Source organism: Micropterus dolomieu, linkage group LG18, assembly GCF_021292245.1.
Source record: "Micropterus dolomieu isolate WLL.071019.BEF.003 ecotype Adirondacks linkage group LG18, ASM2129224v1, whole genome shotgun sequence".
In the NCBI taxonomy this organism is placed as follows: Eukaryota; Metazoa; Chordata; class Actinopteri; order Centrarchiformes; family Centrarchidae; genus Micropterus; species Micropterus dolomieu.
The window spans coordinates 31,291,244-31,313,315 of record NC_060167.1 but is presented as its reverse complement, the minus strand read 5'-3'; the positions used below and the strand labels follow the sequence as shown (position 1 = coordinate 31,313,315).

Here is a 22,072-nt window from a genome sequence, read left to right as displayed (position 1 = left end):
GCTCAACATATTCCAAATATCCTCCCTGTGGATTTGTTTAGGAGAATGTATGTAGGTCTCTGCATCAATATTCAGTGTGTATTTACATATCCATATTTGCCTCTAAATCGGTCTGCCTTTTACATTATTGCAGAATATGTAGTGACATGTTAGTATCCATCTCATGACCTTTGACTCGTTTTCATAAACTGCTCTGTGTCATTAGAGGTGACATTAAGCCGATCCTCAGCCTAAAAACTCCTGCGGAGCTTAAATTTCTCAGAATATGGTTTGGTGAATACAACCAGTCTGTTTTCTGCTATTTGAGGCTTCACTGTAATCTTTTAAAAATTACACGCGATGTCTCCATATCCTGATGATCATTTATCCCTGTAATATTACTCACCAGTGGCTGCAAAGAAACTGTATTAACGCATATTTAGCAGAAAGTAGCCAAGGCCTAGAGTGCAACGATTTGAGTGACATGTTTGTCTGCATGCAGTCTTAACACATGTGACAAGTCATACCCTGTGACGCAGTTGGCCTGAATGTCTGGCTTGAGTATCCTGACTGCACATCGGCTTTACATAACAGCCCTTATTTTCTTCAGCATGCATATGCACAGTGGCCATGCATTCTCAACTAGCATGAAACGTTTGTTCTCTCTCCTTTATTAAAAAAACAAAACAAAAAACAACCACATGACAAAATATCAGATCGGAGCTCTATTGTTCATTTAATCAGTTTTAAAGACACTTCATATGAATAAACACGTTTGCCATCTTTACTAGAAGGTACTTGTTGCAGGACTGCCCTCTGTTGGCTGGTGACCACAATAACATGAGCTGCTGGAGAACAACAATCCTAAACATAACTTCATACAGAGCAACAACAGCTCATCCAGATACGACTTTATAATATGCCCTTGAAAGATATTTATGGAAAAAATTCACGAGAACAATAAAACTATCATAAACTTATCAGATTATTCTGGTACTGTTAAGGCCGTGATGCCATCTTTGTTCCTCAGGATCCCGTGGACAACAGAGTTTGTCTTCACTCTTTGAACTACGTGGCCCTTTTCTTGCAAAAACTGCAGACTCTCTTCTGGAAACTCAGCTGACGAGGGAGAATTCAGAAAGCAGGAAATGGCCAATATGAAAGAAAATGACTAATTTAATAGCAATAAATGCAAAGGTCAGCCACTGAATACTGTTTTATACGTACGGTCAACAAGAAGCCTGTTGGGCTGCAGTTGGGGATAGAGTCTTCTCAGGGGGAGGCTGCCATTTTTCTCTTTATGTAAGGACAGCGCAGTGATCAACACCTACGGTAAAACACACAAAACATCTAAATTGTAAATGATTTTGCATTAAAAAAAAAAAAACATCTTCCACTGAATCAGAATCTAAATCTTCATAATGTGAAGTGATCAAACCTGGGTGATCACACCCAAACTCTGTTGTCCATCTGAGCTGCCTAGTGCCATGTGGATCCCACATTTGTGCCACGCTGGCACCACTATTGTGGGCATTAGAGATGATAAAGGCCTCTTTCCTGGCTGGACTCGGTTTCTCTATGGCACAAAGGGCAAGCAGTGAGCAATGTTTAAAAGAAATACTTTGTACCTTGTGTGAGGTTTCTAATGGTACTGCACCTGGTTGGTTTCGAGTTGCCCTCTGGTTTTGTTTGGCCAGGAGAAGTCAAGGATGAGGCTGTTGAGAATAACACCGGACCGAGTTATGATTCTGCTACCAAATGGCCTGCTCAAGGAACTGTGAGATCATAAAGACAAGAGATGAGATAAAATAATGTCAGCATGCCCTGCAGCACATACCATACATATCTTCCTGGTGTGATTATTTCAGACTGCAGGCAGTTACATCATCACCTTGCAACTGATACCACAAGGTCATCTGGTCCCATGACTACTACTTGGCCAGCCATCACGTCTGTCTGTAGGGAGTGGACAACCGAGTAGGACTCGGGTAGAGACGTATGGGAGTAATTGATCCTCTGGCGAAGCACTTCAGCGTGGCTCTTGCTATTTTAGCGAGAGCAGTGAGAAAATAAACAGGACGTTAACTGAAATGCCTGATGTACTGATTAGTTAGTTTGGTGTTGTGCAGTAGAGATGGCAGTCTACTATGAACATGAAAATATGATTTATGATCTCAGTTATCTGTCATGAAGTAGAGATGAAACGCCAAGTTGCTTAATTGAGTAGTTGATGGTCAGAAAACTAATTTTGATCAAACAATTCATCATTTCGGGTTGTTTTTTAAGAAACAAATCCCAAAGTATTCTCCAAGGCTCCAATGTGAGGATTTGATGCTCATCCCTGTCATATATAAAAAGTAAACTGAATATCATTTGGTTTTAGACTGTTGGTCAGATAAAACATGACATTTGGAGGTAGTCTGATTAATCAATAATGAAAATAATCTTTAGTGTCAGCCCTAATCACAAGCGGGATTCTTCAGTGTAGTTTACCTCAGCATGTCAGAGAGCAGCTCACTCACTGAAGAGTTATATTTAGGGTCACCCAAACCACTCGCCATAGCCAGTGCTGCTTTCAGCGCCTTAATAAGGAGAAATGAATCCATTTTATGCAACTACCATTTCAACCAGACCATATTACAATAAGACCATATTTAGGCTTTGCAATCCAGTACCTCAGCAATCCAGTGGTATGTTTGATTATCTGTGTTATTGTTCTCGCTGAGATGGAAGCCTGCCAAAAGGTTGAGCGCTGATATCAATGCTGCACCAGCCGATGGGGGAGGAGGAACTTGAATAATAAATTCTAAGACAAGAGTAACACTACATAGATGAAGGTATCAAGAATACATACGCATTGATTTGGTCTATTGTTAAGTTTAGTTTTTACCATTGAACAAGCCTTCCACCGGCTGCTCCACTTGTACGCTGTAGTTACTGATGTCTTCTGCGCTTAGGACCCCACCATTAGCCCGCACCTTTGTATGAAAGCAGAGGAAAGGCTGTTACATCGTTGCTAAACCCAGACAAAAAGCAACTTTCACCCGATAATTAAAAAAGCCTACTCCATTTAATGTGTGGATGCCATTAACCTCATCCTCCATCTCTTGTGAGACGTTCCCATCGTAGAAGTTCAACAGACCAGCCTCTAGGACGAGAGCCAGACTGGGCATCCTAAGAAATGAGCCAGGAAGCAGAGCCTGGCCATCTGGGAAGAACGTGTCCCGAAAACGTTGCGATAGCTGCTCACCCTTCACCTTTGATATAGCCTCAGCTGTGGCATTAGAATAATGAGTCACATCGTGGTATTTCACCCTCTGGTGACATCATCATGTTATATTGTGAGTGGCTGAATGAGAAAAGCTAAAGAGGGATGGTTTGACTCACCAAGAGTGAAAGACACATTGAAACCTTCTTTGGCAACAGCGGTGGCTCGAGCAACCACATCCTCCCATGGTAGACTGATGGACAGAATTTGTGGTAAGAGGTGTTAAAAGGTAGAAAATAAAGACTAAACACCAGATGAATTGCACTTCAAAAAAACTCTTACCTCCCATACAGGCTGTGAGCATGGTGTAACCCTCTGAACATACCTGGCACTCCCACATGGAGACCTGCCTGATCAAGATTATACATGCTAAATGTTGGTAAAAATGATTCATGATAGCCACCTTCCCACATTTAGATTACCTTTACTTCTGAAACATTTTGCAGCATCTCCTCTTTGAGTGTTTTAGGTGCACTTCCCAGAAAATGTATCACCCTGGTTTCATTCCTATGGATGTCATGGACCAGCATCACCCCACCTCTACAGGAAGAGGAACAAGCAAAGGAGGAATTTATGATCAGACACATCTATGAATATTTTACAGCAAGCATGTCAACATGAAATCAGTCACATACCCACCAATACCGGACACATGTGGATGCACAACACCCAAACACAGGGCGGCCGTGATGGCTGCATCCACACTGGATCCATGATCCTGAAGGACTCTCTGGCCGAGTGCAGTGCAGCGCTCGTGATCCGACACCAACACACCTTTTACAAACACCTGAGAAGTAACTGTAATGAGCATAAATAATGCACTTGTGGTAATCCTTGCATATGTAACATAGCATGACATACCAAACTTTCCCCCAGGTAAATATGCAGGATCAGAGCAATGGTCACTCCAACGGCGAAAGTGATAGGTACAGCACATACAGGTATAGGAGTGTCCTGACTGGAACAGTCCTTGTATGTCACTTTGAGGTTGGACAGGTTTTCGTCCAACACATTTGAGCTACCAGAGGGCAGCTGTTTCAGAGGGACCTCCTTTGGGAGATCTGTGGCAGCAGCAAGGAAACAGAATTTAAACTTTTACCACAGTGTAAATGTTTTAGTTTTGCAAGCCACTGAAGAGTTTTCAGCCCAGGCAATCAAGATTCTGCCTGTTTTCTAACTTTACATCTAACCAGGTGATTTACAACCAAAGTGTTGCAAATTAGCATCATGGCAGGATTAAATCAGGACAGAAATACAGCAGCATCTTGTTTGCTGAGCGCTAGGATTCTAAGCCATTAATGCTAAGTCTGTTTCCTCTCACCGGGGTATTTATTCAAGTCACAGCTGGAGTCACTTGGTGACGAGCCATCAGTCAATTCAGATGAACGAGCAAAGCTTTTGTAACTGAATGTTAACTGCTGGATAAGTTTAGTTTCAGGAGAAACATCCATCCTCACTGTATTCACTCAATGACTAAGTTGTTTCAAGACCACAGTAGGCCTCCTTATTGGGAAAGTCCATAAAGTGCACCCTTCCCTCAGCTTAAGCAATCAAAAACAGCAGGCGCAATTACCTCCCAACCAATGACATCTCAACATTTGTATCCGTCAAAATGTGAGGAGTTCAATGTCATTTGGACATTTTAATTTGACTAATAAATAAAGCACAAGTTGCAATATTTTTTTATTGCCATTAAAAAAGGTTTTAAACCGAGTACATAGAGGTAAATGCATGTCGATACACAAATTACATCACTTTGTCCAAAGTGTTAGAGGATACATTTTGCACAGGCTGCACCACATGCACACACAAACAAGAAAACATGGTGAACATGAGGTGAACATCTTCATACCAAACTCATATACAGTACGAGTTACAGTGTAGCTGCCTATTGCCAGGTAACAGCTGTCAAGTGTTATAATTGGTTACACCAAAATTAGATGTATAGCTTAAATCTCCACGAGACAAAAATGTGTGTATATGTGCGTATTAGAGTATGTGTTTAATAAGTGTGATGCATGTAAGATTATTTCCTGGTTAACATTCGCAGTTGAACAGCCAGAGCCTCAGTGGCTGAGGTTGCGATGTCCTGGCTGTTGGAGGTGGAAGGAATGATGTTGGACTCCTTGGCGAACGCGGTTCTGGCGTTCAATCGCATTGCGAGACGTGTGGTGTCGGTCCGTCCAGGCCTTAGCCTTCTGGATGCAGGTTAACTGTGTCACTTCCGCTGAAGCTTTCGGCTGAGAAAAGGAGCCTGTGATGGCTCGACTGGTGGTGCTGGTGCTGCTGCTCTGAACTGCGGGCTCTGGCTCTAACACACTGGAGAGAAACACAAGAAAGTAAGTGAATCTAACAACCTTAAGTCAGTATTCATCAATATAGGTTTATGTGAAGTTACATGGGATTGGAATAAAGTTGTGCATTCATTTCCCACATTCAAATTTAATATGGTAATGATGTTGAAATTCTACAACATCCCTCACCTTATGTCAGTTTCCATGTTTGCAACTGTGTCCCCATGAAGAGAAGAGTTTGATGGTTGGGTGTCAATCAGCTCTGCACCCTGGTTCTCTGCTGAACCCGCCTCTGTGGACACAAAATGGAGTTTTGTCATATAATTGGGCAATTATTCAAATAAAACATTCTTTTGATATTAGGCTGCACAACAGCTAAACATGATGTATATTAAGCATTACCTTTTTAAAGATGATCATTATTTGTGTTTGTTTAATTTTTTGGCTTAACTGGCTTAAAGGCAGGTCCTCCATCATGAGTCTATCATGACTTCACATTTGATTTGCCCGTGCAGTTCGGTGTACACTTGATTACATGGCATGATTTTCCATACAATGCCAGATTATGATTTATGAATAATTTTAAAACAAAGCAAACTGCCAGTGACCTACTTAGTCAAAAAGAATCTCTACTCATCAACATGGCCAGCAGTGGCAGATTAAAGTTGAAATGATAAAAACACCAGAATGATCAAGAAAATATGCCAGATTTTATAACACTGTATATATGTTGATTGGAGATATCTAAAGGACATGCTCCATGACTGACCTTGATGACCGACAACAAGCCACCCTTCTTCCACAGCTTCTACAGACTTGACATCTTCAGGGGTCTCATCTTCGCCCCCAAAAATCAGACGGCTGATCGTCTTGAACATTACAAAACTTCTCTTTGTCTTCTCTTGAGGTGTTTGTCTTTGTTGCTCCTGACTTCCTTCGCTTCTTTGTTGAGCAGAACGCTAGGGTGTTGTGAGAGTCTTTACCTGCTAAAGACAAGAAAAATGCATACAGCATCACTGCCACCTTCAGTAATGCTAATTAAAAAACCCTCTTTAACTGTTAACTGGGTGATGCCAGTAGACCCTTCCTGCATTATTATTTTTCAAAATTCAAGAAATATGGGTCAGCTGACAAGAATGTCCAATGAGATTTCTTTTAATACAGTGATTTGAATAACGTTGCCCACTCCCCTAGAATTTCATTGTTAGGGTCCATCTGTCTGTCTCTAGACACATGGGGGAGGGGCTCCTTTTATCAAACATCTTGTCAGCGCAAAGCCTGGTCTGCACCTTTCAGTGAACAGAGATGGCTCTATGATAAGCCACTGTATTTAATCAATTATTGACAGTGAACTGTTTCCTGCAGTGCACACTACCGGTGTTATGATGCCGTTTTGTTTTCAGTCACTGTGTGAGGTACACGTCACAGAAGTAGCAATGAGAGAAAGAATATATGTTTAAAAATACCACTACAGCAACATAGATCAACTTTTCACAGACTGTATCCAGTTTGTATGTATTTTATACATGGTTTCAAGGCTTTGGGTCATTCCTCGCTGGTTTGCAGTAATGTCTCGCTAACGTTACGACAGCCAGTAATACACATCAAATCCAATTTTGGGAAAATAATCGAACAAAATTTGTCGCTAATGACCACAACTATAATATAATAATGGTGGCCTGATTATTTTCTAACGTACGCAGTGGCATATCTCTGTAAATTAGCCGTAGATCTGCTGTGACGTACCTGCTCTTAGTGTTTCTCAGTTTCAGCAGCAGACCATGGTGGAGTGTTAATTTGCACAGCTGCAAATGTTGATAAGCCTATGAAAGCGTATAACTGATCCACCCCTGAACAGCAAGAGTTGTTTTTTGTATTTCAAATCTTCAACCGATCAGAGACAACACAAGAACCCGCCCATGTCCCCGCCCCTCCGGGAGTCTACCACCAATCAGAGGCCGCAGACTGAGCCCGTGGTTTGGTTTAATTCTGGGGCGAGTTCAGCGCCGACTAAACGTGGCAAAACGTTTTTTTCCAACAGAAACGGCGATGCCTGGGTGGTGTACGCATGCGCACTGCATTTTCTTGCCTTTAACGCCGTTGAGTTTACAAACTTGTTGCAGCGGATTGGGTTGCACCTGTGACACGCCCACTAAACAGAAGAAAACATACCTCGAAGCCCGTTGCAAGGACACATGTCTTTCTGTCCGAAAACGTTGGAAACCCGATGCAAAACGTTTTGAGCTTGAACTCGCCCCGGTGACGCTTAATTTCAATTAAAACTGTCTTCATAATGACCCTGTCCCTGACAGCAAATCACAACAAAAGACAAAACAGAGCAGTAGGTCAGTGTACTTGCTGTGCTGCTTAGGCAGACTCACTAAAATTACATTTGTGCTCAATGTAGAGAGATTAACCTTTGTTTCTTTGTGAAAACTTGATTCAGACCAACAAACTCAACAAAAATAACCAGGGCAAGAAACTGGACCTTCACTTTCTAGCTTTGATGCCATTGTGATTATTACTGAGCCATTGTGCAGCTTGTATTTCAGCCACACACACACACACACACACTTTTCTCTGGTGATTTCGGAGTTGGCAAGGCGAGAAGGTTTACTATGAGTGGCTGTCAATCAATCACTCCACATCAGACATAATTAAACGGTTGTAACGCGGACAAAAACCGTGTAAATTAGGCCTATAGAAAACATCCGACACAACGCAAAGGAGATGCTGAAAAGTTAAGGGAGAAAAAATACGAGTTTGCTGAAGGCAGCTAAGTGCCTCAATATTACAGACTTTTCTTCTGTGCTGCTGTTATTACAACCTACCTGAAGACAGCAGTGAGGGCGCCTGCAGCAGGGTGGGGAGTAACTTGTTACAAGTAACTTAACGGAAATAAAAATAAGCCATTGCCTTTTCACATTGCTTTATTATTTATATTTTTACTCTTTAATCCAATATTTTCTTTGGGCTAGTAATCTACTCTTAATTCCGCTACATTTTCAATTCATAACTTAACCAGTCTGTGATCTGCATTTTGCTTCATTAACCGAAATGAGCTGTCATCCGGGCTGTGTGCGCTCGGTTACGCAGGAGAGCCCGGTGTAATTTGCTCCTCCTTTTTTTATGATCAGTCATTTCACAGGTGATCGTAAACCTCTGTAATAGCGCTCCCCAGGGTCCATTGGTATGAACTGCTGATATTGCATTACTCACTTTATACCAGGAGATGGTGCAGCTACTCTACGGAAGTTGTCATGAAGAGCTAAGCCTGAGACAGCCTGCGTATCATGGTGTAGCCTTATTAAATAAAGTGTGACACGTCTGGCACACCGGCCAGTCTGAGAGCAGTGCTTTTAATTATAAAAAAAAAAAAGGTCTCGGACAAGCCCCCTTAACTCTGATGTAATGAAAATTAGTGTTTAGGATAAATATTATGCTCATTCATTCATAATGGTTTTGTTTTTAAGGCCATATTCCCTTCCAAATACCGAAATGAGGAAAACACCGGTGACTGGCAGAATGAGAACAAGCCAGTGGCCACTGCCCAAAGTGATCCAAAGACATGCAGATTAGGTTTATTTATCTTTGCTCTGTGGTAGACCTTCTACCTGTCCTGTAGGCTGCAGTGGGCAGTTTGATGGTTGTTTCGCAGCACACATTAGAAGCAGCATGCCGTCAGTATTCACACTAGAAGCTTTCGTGTTTAAAACCTGGATTCAACTACGCCGTAGAACTGGCAAATTATTTTTCTTCACATTTCCAGGTATCTGCCTCTTTGATTATAATTTTGGACACTCACTTAGGCTACATACAGAATTCACAATAATTTGCCATTGTTCCTTCACCTCATCTTGTCTGCAGGTTAACACCAATGGATTCCCGTGTGTGAGCGCTGCGAGGCTCGTGTTTTTGTTGTTGTAAAGTGTGTGAGCATGAAGGCTTCATCCTGAGCATTTGAGCAGTGATTTGGGAGGTGGGGAGGGCCCTAGGGGCGAGCACACCCCTATTGCCTGTGTCAGAGTATTTCAGAACAGAGGCCAGCATTTAGCCATTCTGCATGAAAGCCGTACACACACTTGTCTGCTCAAGTCCACTCTTAACTTGTGGATTTAGGAGGATATTTCTGTGTTTCCTGCGGATCCGAGGACCACGATTTGATTTCCTTTCTTTATTCTTGCTGAAACTGTGCGTCGCGAGGACACTTTTACGCACAGTTTGCACTCACAAGGACAATGCCTCGATCCTTCTTAGTCAAAAAGTACTTCGCTAAACAAAAGCCAAACTACAGTGAACTGGAATGTCAGAATGGTGAGTTGAGAAGATTTTGGTTTCTTGTATGATTTATGAAATCATCCTTAGATGAGTGCGCAAACGAGACAGAAAACCACCTGTTTTCTTACGTGCAGTTGCGACATTTTAGTTAAATATAGCTACATTTCGGAAATACACTGTTTTTGTGCTTCTTCTTTTTTTGCCCCGGTTCAACCACAAACCTGACTACTCCCCGTTCAAGTCGGGGCCCGTTAGTTAGGCTACACGTTCTCCCTTTCTGCAACCAGACAGAGCTCCATTCATGTTACAACCCCTTGTGAATACGTGGGAGGAAACGGCCAATAGAGCATTCCCATGACTTCAGCTTTATGCTCAGTAATTGCTGAGAAAACAAGAATTTATCACCTAAATATAAATACAGATGGTAAAGGTGTAGTTAGTGAAAGCAAAAAACCACACATTTTAAAGGGTGAATTTGTATTGCTCTTTAATTAAATCAAATATCATTGAACTTTTTATGTTCTGTCTGATACTGAGTGTATGTTTGAACCGTCCTCTCCCTTCTGTCTCAGACACTTTACTGGAGAGGTATCCTCTTGCTGAGCTCTCATCAGGAGACAACACCTCCACTGCCACCTGCTTCACAACAGGTCTGGTGTGGGACCTGAGCGTCTTGCCCGCCCTCTACCTGCCCACCTCCCAAACAGAGCCCTCTGCCACACCGGGCCCCCTGGACCTCAGCTCCCCATCCAGCCTCAGCAGCAGCGCCAGCAGTTGTGGAGAGGAGGATGAAGGACGCACCTCAGACCCCCCCAGCCCCGAACCTGTACACACATATGCCCCTCGCCAGCGGATGAAATGCACCGGCGTTATGCCTCACATCAGTCCCCCTGAGGAGGAGGAGGAGGAGGAGAGAGAGGCCCCCGTCACAGCAGCCAGGCCAGCCTTCCTATGCAAACACTGCCCCAAAGAGTACACCAGCCTTGGGGCTCTGAAGATGCACATCCGCTCACACACCCTGCCCTGTGTGTGTACCACCTGTGGAAAGGCTTTCTCCAGGCCGTGGCTGCTGCGCGGCCACATTCGCACACACACAGGTAGGAACCATTTCTACAGACAGTCTACATTATTACACATCTTATGTGCTACATTTCCACTTAAGTGTTGAGTCATGAGTGAAGAAATCAGCATACGTGCTGTAAAACTGCAAATCTCCATTTTAGATGTTGTTATTGTGAGTCAGCAGGTCACTCCTTCGGGCTGTGACGCGAGGGAGCAGGGCATACATGACAATCAGTTTGATGAGCTCAGCACTTGATCAGCAGACATTATCACATAGGGAAGCCCTCTGTAGACCCTGCGCTCATTGATCAGTCATTGTGTTTAATGTCCCAGCAACAATGACTCGTCAGGTAATTATCTTATCACGGCTGCTGGGGAAGACAGCAGATTGGGGACACAGGAGAGACAAAAGGTTTAAAGAATGCCTGAAGGCTCTTTTCTATCACTGAGCACTTAGTACCTGCAGCAACTTGTTAGCAAGCTAATCTCATTTGGCTCTGATTGAATCATGCTAATTCAGTCAGGCTCTGACCCCACCAGCCTACCATGTGCCTCTTCATTATCTTTAGAATGTGTGTGTGTGTGTGTTGTGTGTTTGTGTGAGGTGTTAATGGCAGGCTCTTGTGAACTCAGAGACGCCTGACTGTTGTCACTGAATGAGGACTGCTGTTATAGCCACATCTAAAGTGACTGCCAGTTAAGTTATATGACTTGTGTTTCCTCCTTATCTCTGTCCAGGTGAGCGGCCATTCTCCTGCCCCCACTGTAACCGGGCCTTCGCTGACCGCTCCAACCTGCGGGCTCATCTGCAGACCCACGCCGAGGTGAAGAAGTACCAGTGTGGCATCTGCTCTCGCACCTTCAGTCGCATGTCGTTACTGCAGAAACACAGCTCCTCGGGGTGCTGCTCCACCACGGCGTGAAACAGCACAAAGAGAGACAGAGGGGACCCGCTCAGGGCAGTGGAGGGCTAGTGGCCACGGAGATGGAGGTCTACACAAGCCAAGCCGGCCTGTTGATAACCTGTAAGGCCACAAAGAGCTCGAAATGGCCTGCTTTAAGAAACCTGGAGGGAATCAAGCCTCATTATTGGATCTGACTTTACAAGCATTTTAGCTTCTCTGCTCTGTGAAAAAAACATCTGAGGAGCAGATTTTTTTCTTCCAGTCTAGTTTGAGGTCTTGAGGCTGGATCAAATCTGAACAGTACAATGCCGTCAATCACTTGATATCAGCCCCTTTGTTGCTTTTGTGTCCATTCCAAAGACCAAATATGTAGTGAACTCATTGGGTTAAGAGGTGTTCTTTCCTGTCTCTGTCCTGGTGCCGGCCAGCTCAGGATCATGGCCTAGACACAGCTGCTGAGAGGTAGGGGTGCGTGGGTGGAATAAATCTCTCAGCGTGGCTCAAAACACACACACCACACACACACACACACACACACACACACACACACACACACACACACACACACACACACACACACACACACAAAAGCAAATGCATACACAGCTGTCCCTGGTACTGTGGCGTAGATAGACGAGGTGCTAACAGGTGCTACAGCCATGACCTTCACTAGTTGATAGCAGGTGACTTCCACTGCCCTTGGTTTGCTTAAGAAAAAAGAGGAAGCATGTCATCACAAAAGAATGGCATCAGTTAGTCTTTTCACCAGTGGGGATCATTTTAAGCCTCTATTTTGACTACATCCAAACCTTCTCTTTAATCTGATGATTTATAGAGATAAGAAAAGCCTTTCTGTCTGTTATGTTCCAAAGAAGCCTCACTTTGCAGCACCACTGCAAGGTTGATGACAACGCAAGCCATGCACTCAAGGTTACCACAGTGTTAATAATGACAGCCAAAGCCATATTTTGTAACTTAAATGAATTCGTGCCTTGAAATTTTATTACTTTTGAAACCAAAAATGTGCCTCTTTTACCTCAGTTAGTATTTGTGGATTTAAAATAAGCAGTGATTGCAGTATTAGTAGAAACTATTGCCAAACAATTTGAAAAACAAGAAGGATGGGACCAAAGATTTTTAAGGTTTACGCCATGGAGACATGGTTGCCTATCGTGTGATCAGAACCCTGTAAATGGACAGTACAAAGATGAATTTGTAACTTTCCTAAACATTTTATGGCAGTGTTTATAGTGCAATGATGACGATGTGTTATTTCAATTTTATACCATGCTTGTGTGTTCACTTGTATTTCTTGTATGTTGTAACTGATACATTTTCATTCAATAAAGTAATTTATGTTTATTAAAACTTGCTCCGTCATTTGCACTAGCACAAACTGATCCAGACTGACTTCTTCGATACAATGTGGAAATGGGTGCAGTCGATTTCATTGGCTATAAAAGGTCTGTTTGATCATTAACTGGGATGATTTTTGTTCAGCATCTTGATAATGGGCGTGGAGAGTGAACAGACCATTGCGGTGAAGCTGATTTGCAGATGTGCAGGTGAACACACTGTGATGGACGGGAACAACTGATTGCACCTGCTTCCAGTTTCCACCTGCCATCTACTTCTCACTGTCACTGTGCAAACACTGCTGGACATTTGAATGTGAGTCTCTGTTTGCCGGTACAGTTGAAAGATAACTTGAGTGAAAGTGAACTTTTGGTTTCAATCAAGCCCAAGATTTAACATGACTTCATATGTGCTCACTACAGCTCTTGAAACGATCTTATGGTGGAATTCTAGTAAGCTATATTGTAGGGTGTGTGTGTGTATATTTCTTCCTCCTCAGGGAGAGTATAACATTCTCCTCTTCCTCCGCCTAGACAGTGAGTCAGAGTCTGCCCAGACTCGAGCTTTAGGTTCCCATGGCTCCTCCGCTCTCCGTCAGTAAGTCAGGCCACTAGTCAGTCAGTTAGTTGGTGTGCGTGGGCTGAGGCCCAGCCGGGCCAGCACAGAGTGAGGTAAGCTGTTCCACGGCACAGTTCCTTATTTCCCTCTGAGTCAGGGAAATGTGCTCACAGCTACCAGCCAGGATGGCCACTGCAGCATGTAGCAGTGACTCACCTCACACACTCAGTACTTCAAACTTGCTGTTTACAGATTCTCCAACATCTGTGCACAAACACCAACCAGGTCAAATATGGAACTAATGTGAGAGTCCTTGATTGTGGTTGCTTTGGCCCTCATGTTCTCACATCTTTTACCCAGGATGCTCTTGGATAGAAGGGCTTTTAAAATCTCAGCTGTTGGGAGTTTAGCTCAGGACTATTTTGATGATGTCAGCTGGTATGTCCTGAGGTGGTGTGGGTGTGTTATGCTAGCAAAGACAATTGAAACAAGTCCCTCATTTAAACTTCTCTTTATTCTTGTTTGCTTGTTGTTTGACTTTTTCCGATGGTTTTCATCTACATAGTCTCTCTCATCATCACCTCATTTTTATGGGCCACAATGATGAGATGCTGTGTCTACAGAGTAGGCGAGGGGCTTTACAATTAGTTTTATTTTTAAAAAAGTATTCTATAGATCCACTTTAGCATATCTTGCCTTCTTCGATTTTTCTAGTCTTATGAGGTCACCATTGCTGCGGTGGCACAGCCTCATGTGGCCAGCATAAACTCATACATTTCAGATCTTTGCTGCATCACAAGTTACTGTACTTATTTCTGCCTTTTTATAGAGAAATGAAAACACAACATGCTCCCCTTCTTGTTCCTTGGGGAGAGTGGAGGGCCTGGATCTGAAATCTGAGAGCGTTTTCCTGCTGTGTGCTTTACAGTGCCAGAGCACTCACTGTAATTTACCAAAAGTGGCTGCTATTTATGCCATAAAGCATGTGTTTAACATTCCTGAACCCCACTGTGTTTGTGTATTCCTCGCTCTCTCACTCGCTTGCTCTCTCCCACTCACTCTCTTGCCTGCCTCTATGGCTGTATTTCTATTTATGTGTGTGTGTATGCAGTGAGTGGAAACGGTCCCTACAGAGCAGCAGCCCTTTCCCTCTTCACAGAAGAATCATCTCTCCCCCTCTGAGACAAGGCCAACAGGAAGTGGGAGTTTACATTGGCCTACTTTACCCCCAAAAAAAGCAGCCTGGGTCGAGGAGCTGCAGAGCTCAAGTGCTGTTTCTGCTTCTGCTGCTGCTGCACTTTGCCACTACCAGCGCAATGTCCCATCCCCCATCAGCTGTCCCACCCATGGCTGTTTTTTAGCCAAGTTTTCGGGGAGGAGTTGGGTGGCCAGGAACTACAGAATGGCCTTCGGTCCAGCAGCAGTTTGGGCTCATGGCCTGGGAGACAGGAAGGAGCTGTCAGCATCTCATAAACAGGACTCATCCTGCACTCATGACGCACAAGACCTAGAGAGAACTCTCCCAGGAAAAGCCTTCAGACACCCACTTTAACTTCAGACTGTGGTTCAGTCTGGTGCTTGTCAATGACCTGCTAAAGATGTACCATAACATAGACACTTCATATGCCTAGACTTGTGACTATCACCTGAGTACCAGTAGCCATTTTACATGTTACAGTCACTTGATAGCAAGCTGATTACCAGGGGCAGAAATAAATGCAGTGTGACCACATTGCCATGTTAAACGGGAATTGCAACGTGTAAAATATACCACAACAACAGTGGGATCAGTGTGAGTCAGAGTTGTCTTGCTTTGCGCTTAAGAATAGAAAGTCTGTGTTGTTTTTATAGCATTCAAGTGATCATCCTATCCTCAACTGTACTCCCCAAGCACCTCTCACCTCATATATTATTTCCTTGGCCTCCTCCACCAAGCTTAGCACCTCTCAGTGTCGGTCACCTTGCTCTAGAGCACTTCATCACTCTCTAATGTTGTGGCGTTAATAACTTTCCCTTTCTAGGTTTGGTGGGAGTTCTTGTCCCTGGAAGATCTTCTGCTGTGTTGTCTCCCTCTTAACACAGTAACATTCAGAGCAGTGATGTGAATGTCGGAACACAGAGCTAATACCTCTCTGCTGAGCTGCAAACAGGCCAGAGACACAACCGCTGCATCTGGTAAATAAGAAGGCCAACAGCGGTAACACCACAAGTATGCTTAATGATGGATTTGATCAGGCTGTGGAGTTGCCCCAAGGCTGGATTGGAGAAGTGGTTGGGTGGGTTAGGGGATGGGGGTAGGGGGGTGCATATTAAAGAGTAATGAATCACACACTCAGTCACAGGGTCGCCGGCTATGAATGTGCTCTCTGTTGGTTTTCCTGGAGCCTGGAGTTTACTAACTGATGACGCAGGCTGGACTTGATCAGAGACATGTGTTGCAGTGGACTCGATGCCAGTGAGAAGCAGAGTGAGAGAGAGGAGAAGGGGGAGAGGTAGAAGGATGGATGGCGCCTGAGCTCTCTGCTTTTCCTCTGTGTGTCCTTCTGGGCATTGCCTCACACTGGGGCTGGTGGGATTGGAGAGGAGGAGGAGGAGGAGGAGGAAAAGGAGGGAGAAAATAAGCCCAGCTTCTACCCTGGGACAGGAAACAAGAGATTCTCAGAGAGTATCCTGACCCAGCTTTCTTATCATTACTTCAAAATCTCACGTACATATTTTGCACATCCCTGCACAAATTGTCATTTAAATAACAGCCAGTTTGTAGACAGATGTGTTTATATGCTATTGTCAGTTTAGCTTTATATTTATGATTCTTGACCTGCAGTATTTGCTTTATCTTTCTAATATTTTCTATCTACTATGTTTATTGTTATGCACCAAAATCCCAAAGCAAATTCCTTGTATTTGTAAACTTATCTGTAATCAATAAAGCTGATTCTGATTCTGAACTTCTTGTGTGGCATCTCAGCGAGCTGAGCATCAGTATGTCTGCTGAACACAACAGCAACCAAAGCAGATTTTCTTCTGACCTTAACAGAATGAATAATAAAGATGGTCGTAATTCTAATGCGACTCTTCTTAATCATACAAGACAATAATCTACAGCCATGCTAGCAGCTCTGCGAGGCTGCAGTTACAGCAGGCACAGATGCTAAAAACATCAGTGTGCTAACCTGCTCACAATGACAAAGCTAACATGCTGATGTTTAGCAGGTATAATGTTGACCATGTCCACCATCTTAGTTTACAGTGTTAGCGTTCTAACATTTGCTAATTTGTACAGCTGATTGGAATGTCTTTGGTTTTGCAGGTTATTGGGGTTAAACCGAAGTAGCCAAATAAAAATTTTGACTAAGTGGTGGTGCTAGGTGAAAAGTTAAGTTGTCATCAAAGTTACATAACATTTATCTGACACTTTTATCCAAAGTGACTTACAATTGCTATATATGTACGCCTCTGGAGCAACTAGGGGTTAAGTGTCTTGCTTTGGGATCACCAAATCATACAAATACATCATCTGGACACCATGAATGTCTGTACAAAATTGAATGTCAATCCATCCAATAGTTGCTGAGATATTTCAGTCTGGACCAAAGTGGACAGACAGAACTACAGACTGACATTTCCATCCACAGAGCCACGCTGCTTGCATTGTTAAAAACAGAGAAAGTCACCCTCTCATGTTAAGCCCATACTTTAGACTCCTCTTCAGCTGACAGTGGAGGAAGTATCACCTGTTTACCACACTAAAATGCACCTGCGCATAATTTCCCAGACAAGGTGCAAAAGGACGTTGAGCTGTAGCCGGAGGCACTGACAGAGTATTATGAAAGATGTAATGTAGATTTGTCAGGACATGTCATGGTGTAACAATGTGTAAACAGCGTCAGGTGGTTCTATGGGAAACAGATTGTCTCCTCACTTGTTCCTTACTTTACATGGTTTTGATTTGTTGAAACTTAAGAAAGCTGTGTGTGAAAGGGAGAAGCACCTACTCGGGCAAGCTGCATCACGCCATGACTGATTGTGTCACACACACGAATATCACTGACAGGAAGAGAATTGCCAATTTAGTCATTATAGCATCTATAGCATGTCATTTCCCATGAACAGCCTCACAAGTTCACAAAGTCTTAAAGCCACAAGCATATGAGGGACGGGCATGTTCGGAGCAGGATTAGGAGTTTGGTTTGTCACTGTTGAAGGCTGAGGTGTCGAGTGCCTCCCATTTGTTCCAATGGGGATCAAAGAAAGTGAATCCTTGAGGCAGTGAGCACCAAAAACAGATGTATGGCATTGAGACACTCCTACAGATAGTAAACACTAATAGTTTGCTTCATGTTCATACACTCACACACAGAGTACATACGACAACAGTCATATTGCCATAAATCACCACAAATGCTGTCACACTGTCTCCAACATCCCCAGATACAAACACACAGATGTAGGTGAACACACACTGAGGTACTGAGTGCTCTTCTGTGTGGGAGGCCTACGCAGCAGCTGGGTATGATGGAAAACACCCGGCACTCCCACTGACACCCCACAGGCCGTCCCTGTCACTGTGACGCACCGGGGGCTGCTGATTCCCCAAAGGCTCCAAGGCTCCAGACCTGGAGGAGAGCAATCTATTCACCAGCGGTCCAGCTTTCAAACAACTCCAACCAAACACAGAACCAGTTGATTCTTCACAGTTGGTTGCCAAACAATAGAAACACACACGCACACAGGCGAGTAACGCTCGCGCTGTCCCAAATCTATGCACGCACACAGGCAACCCAGTCCTGCGCATGTTGAAGCCATTATCCTGTTGCTTGTTAAGTCATTACTCTATAGCTTGTTATTTTCTCAAGCAAGAAAAGGCAATCTATCCACAAAGGAGTGCTGAGAGATTTGCCACCCGACTGAGCCTTGGGATGTGGGAAGTTACCCTGAAATTTGAGGAATGTGGTGAGGTCTGAAACCTAAGGAATAGAGAAAAAAAGTCATCTTCTGGAACAGTGAAGCTTCTTTCCCCGAGTCTCCAGGTCGTAGCTGCAGCCAAGATTGTACGAGATGTCCACGGGGAGGGAGTATTATAGACATTACTGATGACAGTGCAGAAAAGTTTCAGTCCACCAATGGGACATGGAGGAACTGACTCTCTAGTCTGAGAGCTTTGACATATTCACGGTGGATCTCAGACATCTGGTTTCCATTTCCCTCCTCTCCTAAGACAGTGAGTGCTGGCAGCAGGGCTTTTCAATGAAATCGTCTATTCGACTTCCTGTGCTATCAGTTTAGCATAAGTGTGTGCACCACAAAGGGCAATGAAAGCAATGCTCAACACATATGCAGTTATTAATGTGAACTGCACTGCTTTCCTTCAGGGTTTTTTATTTTTTAGATCCCCACCCCCAAGCCCTGACGCCAGCCACCGGATTTATTAGCAGGAACACCCCATGAGCAGCCATTTTCACAGCATCCTCTCCACTCTGCCCCACACTAGGGAAACTTGCAAACCAGCACACTCTCACCACACTGCTAATGAGTGACACATGCCCCCTAGCTCCGCCGCTGACACCTAAGATCAAAGCCCTGGAAGAGAGGGGGACTGGTTAAAACATTAAACCCAGACCCCCTCATCCCTATTCACCTCCTCTTTGACACCCACGCGATATGTTTGATGGCAGCCAAATGGTGACCCACCTGTCCTTTCTACATTTAACACAAGCAGCAGCGGTGTGGCTGTCTTGAGCTTCCCTTCACAGCACCAATGTCAGGGCGAAATAATGTGTATTCCAGCTGCGTGTGATAAAAGATCAGATAACACCATCCAGATATGTTGCATGTCAATGTGAGAGACATGAACGAGACATTGTGCACAGTCAGAACTATTCATGTGCACTAAAGATTGTAGGTGGACAGATTAAAGGAGGAAATGGATAAATGGAAACCTGACACGGAATCTCTCGCCCCATGATCCTTGCAGTCCTTTTTGTAATTAAATCAATTGCTTCACCCATCTGAAATATTGTCCGAGAACTTTCCATACTGCTGAAGGGCGTCGAGAACAGAGCGGGTAGACAAGAGAAGGAGGGAAGGGGTGGGGGGGGGGGGGCTAACCAGGGCAAAGGCAGGAAATCCCAGTGCAGCATGAACTATTTTCCTCCATAGTTCCACCAGAACAGCTCTTTGTACCAGTCCCCCACCCCCCTCCATCAGGCCACTCTGACAACCATCCACTGCTGTTCTACGAGGCAACCGCACACCGCCACCACCGTGAAAAAAACAATCCAAACCTCTGTCACACACACACACATACATGTACGCAGTTCACTTGTGGGCTGTTACTCAGCAGTGCTGGGGTTGTGGAGTGGGGATCAAAAGCTTGGGGTTCCCCTCCATCTCAGTCCGAAGTCCCACTGTGGTTAGGCCATAGACAGCGAGGCACCTTATTTTACACAGAGCCCCCAAATGCCAAAAACACTCAAGTGCACAAAAGAAGAAGTGGTCTTTCCTGCTAAACAAATACAGCACAGGAGGAAAACGATCTGTTGCAAATTGAGGCCTTTTTCTATCTCGTCCTTTTTCCTCAAACATTCCTTGGCAACAACTCTCAATCCCCTCACAGTATCAGTTGATCATGGAGGACGCACATGCTGTTCATGTGACTCCACTGAGGAGATGGCTCTGCAGAGGCATATCGCAACAAAACTCAATTCTGTCCGGGACTCGCATTTCACAGTGACACACATTCCACTTCATTAAGGCAGAACGGTTAGAGGAACAAGAGAAATCCAGGTCAGTGACACTCGTGAAGGACCAGGAAAGCAAAGATCAGAGTTTGACTCCCCTGCCACACCACGATACCCGCTGAAAGTGTGTTTCCATATTGCAACATCAAATCCAGACACTGCTGATTTGTTGCAGAGCGGGAACCTGGCCTGTGATTGACTTGGATTTATTTTATGCACCAGTGAGACCCCATGCAAAGACTTAATGGCCTCCAAAAAAGCCCACAGCCAGATTTTTTCAACTCAGAACTGTAGAAGTGGCAAGTGTGAGTATAGTGGGTGGGAGTAGGCAAGGCACCTTGCAACAGCTGGTCTGAATTATCCGTGGGGTCGGGGGTAGTCAGCTCGGGGAGGCGAGGAGACTTCTGGCGCCAGGATCGGGCCAGCAGGTCAGGGAGGATGACGATTACCAAAATACTAGCAGGCAGCCATAGCCCTGTAGAGAGGGGGTGTTCCTGGCTCACACCGCTCATAGCTACAGGATGGGCAGGCGAGCGGACGACCATGGGGGAGTGTGAGTGTGTGTGTGTGTGTGTGTGTGAGTGTGTGTGTGTGTGTGTGTGTGTGTGTGTGAGAGAGAGAGAGGGACGCTCCTACTTCCACTTCCTATGAGATAGCCCCTTCCTGTCATTGAGAAACATACAGAAACACCTTGTTAATGACTTTTAGGTGCATTGTTTAGTCAATACAACAAGGCAAGTGTATCAGGGTTTATATAATATATTAATGTACCATATGTTTTATTTTGTAAAACGGAGCTTTTGTTTTGTTTCAGTTTGCCGTAAAACCAGCTGCGCGCAAGGTGCAGTTCACTCACAAGGTTCCTTTTGTGCTTCCTTTCAGAATGAACTGACCACATGTGGACAGATTAAAAATTGTGAGGTAAGTGGTCACATAAAGGAACATAGCTCCCTCTGCTGGCGATGGTTCAGCACTGCACGCAGACGGATAGAAGGAGAATTAAAGGATAAATAATGTCACCAAAAAAAGTGGAAATGTGTGCCCACGGTAGAGTTTATAAAAAGGATTTTAAAATAACAACTTCTCAAGCTTCAACAACAAGACAAAGCAGCAAAGTGCACTTTTGTCATCTTCAGCTACACTGATAACATCTCTTTGTCCAAATCTAGAATTAAAATAATGCACTTATGTTCAACCAAACACTGTCTGAGCCACATTAATGATAAAATATGCAGTTCTTTAATTTATTACTTTGTCTTTTCTTAAGGTTAATGCAAAAGCTATTAAAAATAGTCTCAATGAGGCAGACATCTTACTAATGCATCACGTCACTTCTTATTCTTGATTCACTGGCTAGTGTCACTGTGATGGGTTTAGTTATTGTGAACAACCCAATTTTAGCTGGGGAATCCAGTTTTCAGCAGTTCTTTGGTTGCTGCAAACAGAACTTTTACAAGATACTGACCCTGCTGTATGTTTTCTTGTGTCAGGTTTCCCCAGATACAGCACTACTAGATACACTGTGAGGCCACACCTCAACCCAAATAAAAGACTGACCTTTGTATGCGTAATACATTAAATTACTGTGTTTTCATACAGCTTTACAAAATCTATTTGACACATTTAATTACA

At 44.0% G+C, this 22,072-nt stretch overlaps 3 protein-coding genes across 9 annotated transcripts; 1 reads left to right on the top strand and 2 right to left on the bottom strand.

The window, feature by feature from the left end:
• Positions 1-691: 691 nt before the first annotated feature.
• LOC123956502 (glutathione hydrolase 7-like) lies at positions 692-4,774 on the bottom strand. 6 transcript variants are annotated; one of them, XM_046028722.1, is made up of 15 exons: positions 4,569-4,774; positions 4,109-4,308; positions 3,883-4,034; positions 3,670-3,787; positions 3,530-3,597; positions 3,367-3,440; positions 3,045-3,253; positions 2,870-2,957; positions 2,655-2,743; positions 2,473-2,561; positions 1,871-2,023; positions 1,637-1,754; positions 1,418-1,555; positions 1,207-1,306; positions 692-1,098 (listed from the first exon to the last, which is right to left on the bottom strand). In XM_046028722.1, exons 1-15 carry the CDS (start codon positions 4,696-4,698, stop codon positions 965-967), a joined length of 1,860 nt encoding a protein of 619 aa, XP_045884678.1. In that variant the 5' UTR covers positions 4,699-4,774; the 3' UTR covers positions 692-964. The 6 variants fall into 6 exon arrangements, with proteins under 6 accessions (XP_045884678.1, XP_045884680.1, XP_045884676.1 ...); XM_046028724.1 differs by having other exon boundaries at positions 2,655-2,713; XM_046028720.1 differs by having other exon boundaries at positions 2,655-2,785; positions 4,569-4,773.
• A 143-nt stretch (positions 4,775-4,917) lies between these two features.
• On the bottom strand, positions 4,918-7,474 carry tp53inp2 (tumor protein p53 inducible nuclear protein 2). 2 transcript variants are annotated; one of them, XM_046028727.1, is made up of 4 exons: positions 7,288-7,474; positions 6,311-6,524; positions 5,731-5,833; positions 4,918-5,566 (listed from the first exon to the last, which is right to left on the bottom strand). In XM_046028727.1, the coding sequence occupies exons 2-4, from the start codon at positions 6,417-6,419 to the stop codon at positions 5,314-5,316; spliced, it is 465 nt and encodes a 154-aa protein (XP_045884683.1). In that variant the 5' UTR covers positions 6,420-6,524; positions 7,288-7,474; the 3' UTR covers positions 4,918-5,313. The 2 variants fall into 2 exon arrangements, with proteins under 2 accessions (XP_045884683.1, XP_045884682.1); XM_046028726.1 differs by having other exon boundaries at positions 6,311-6,527; positions 7,288-7,471.
• A 2,077-nt stretch (positions 7,475-9,551) lies between these two features.
• Positions 9,552-13,154, top strand: snai1a (snail family zinc finger 1a). The gene is made up of 3 exons (XM_046029382.1): positions 9,552-9,855; positions 10,392-10,916; positions 11,620-13,154. The coding sequence occupies exons 1-3, from the start codon at positions 9,780-9,782 to the stop codon at positions 11,802-11,804; spliced, it is 786 nt and encodes a 261-aa protein (XP_045885338.1). The 5' UTR covers positions 9,552-9,779; the 3' UTR covers positions 11,805-13,154.
• Positions 13,155-22,072: the final 8,918 nt, after the last annotated feature.

Coding starts and splice junctions, on each gene's coding strand:
- LOC123956502 (XM_046028720.1), bottom strand. CDS start 4,698: ATGGATGTTTCTCCTGAAACTAAACTTATCCAGCAGTTAACATTCAGT. Junction 4,309..4,568: donor TGACTTGAATAAATACCCCG/GTGAGAGGAAAC, acceptor CTGCTGCCACAG/ATCTCCCAAAGGAGGTCCCT. Junction 1,307..1,417: donor GTTTGGGTGTGATCACCCAG/GTTTGATCACTT, acceptor GTTTTACCGTAG/GTGTTGATCACTGCGCTGTC.
- tp53inp2 (XM_046028727.1), bottom strand. CDS start 6,419: ATGTTCAAGACGATCAGCCGTCTGATTTTTGGGGGCGAAGATGAGACC. Junction 5,834..6,310: donor GCTTGTTGTCGGTCATCAAG/GTCAGTCATGGA, acceptor TTGTGTCCACAG/AGGCGGGTTCAGCAGAGAAC. Junction 5,567..5,730: donor AACATGGAAACTGACATAAG/GTGAGGGATGTT, acceptor GTTTCTCTCCAG/TGTGTTAGAGCCAGAGCCCG.
- snai1a (XM_046029382.1), top strand. CDS start 9,780: ATGCCTCGATCCTTCTTAGTCAAAAAGTACTTCGCTAAACAAAAGCCA. Junction 9,856..10,391: donor TGAACTGGAATGTCAGAATG/GTGAGTTGAGAA, acceptor CTTCTGTCTCAG/ACACTTTACTGGAGAGGTAT. Junction 10,917..11,619: donor CCACATTCGCACACACACAG/GTAGGAACCATT, acceptor ATCTCTGTCCAG/GTGAGCGGCCATTCTCCTGC.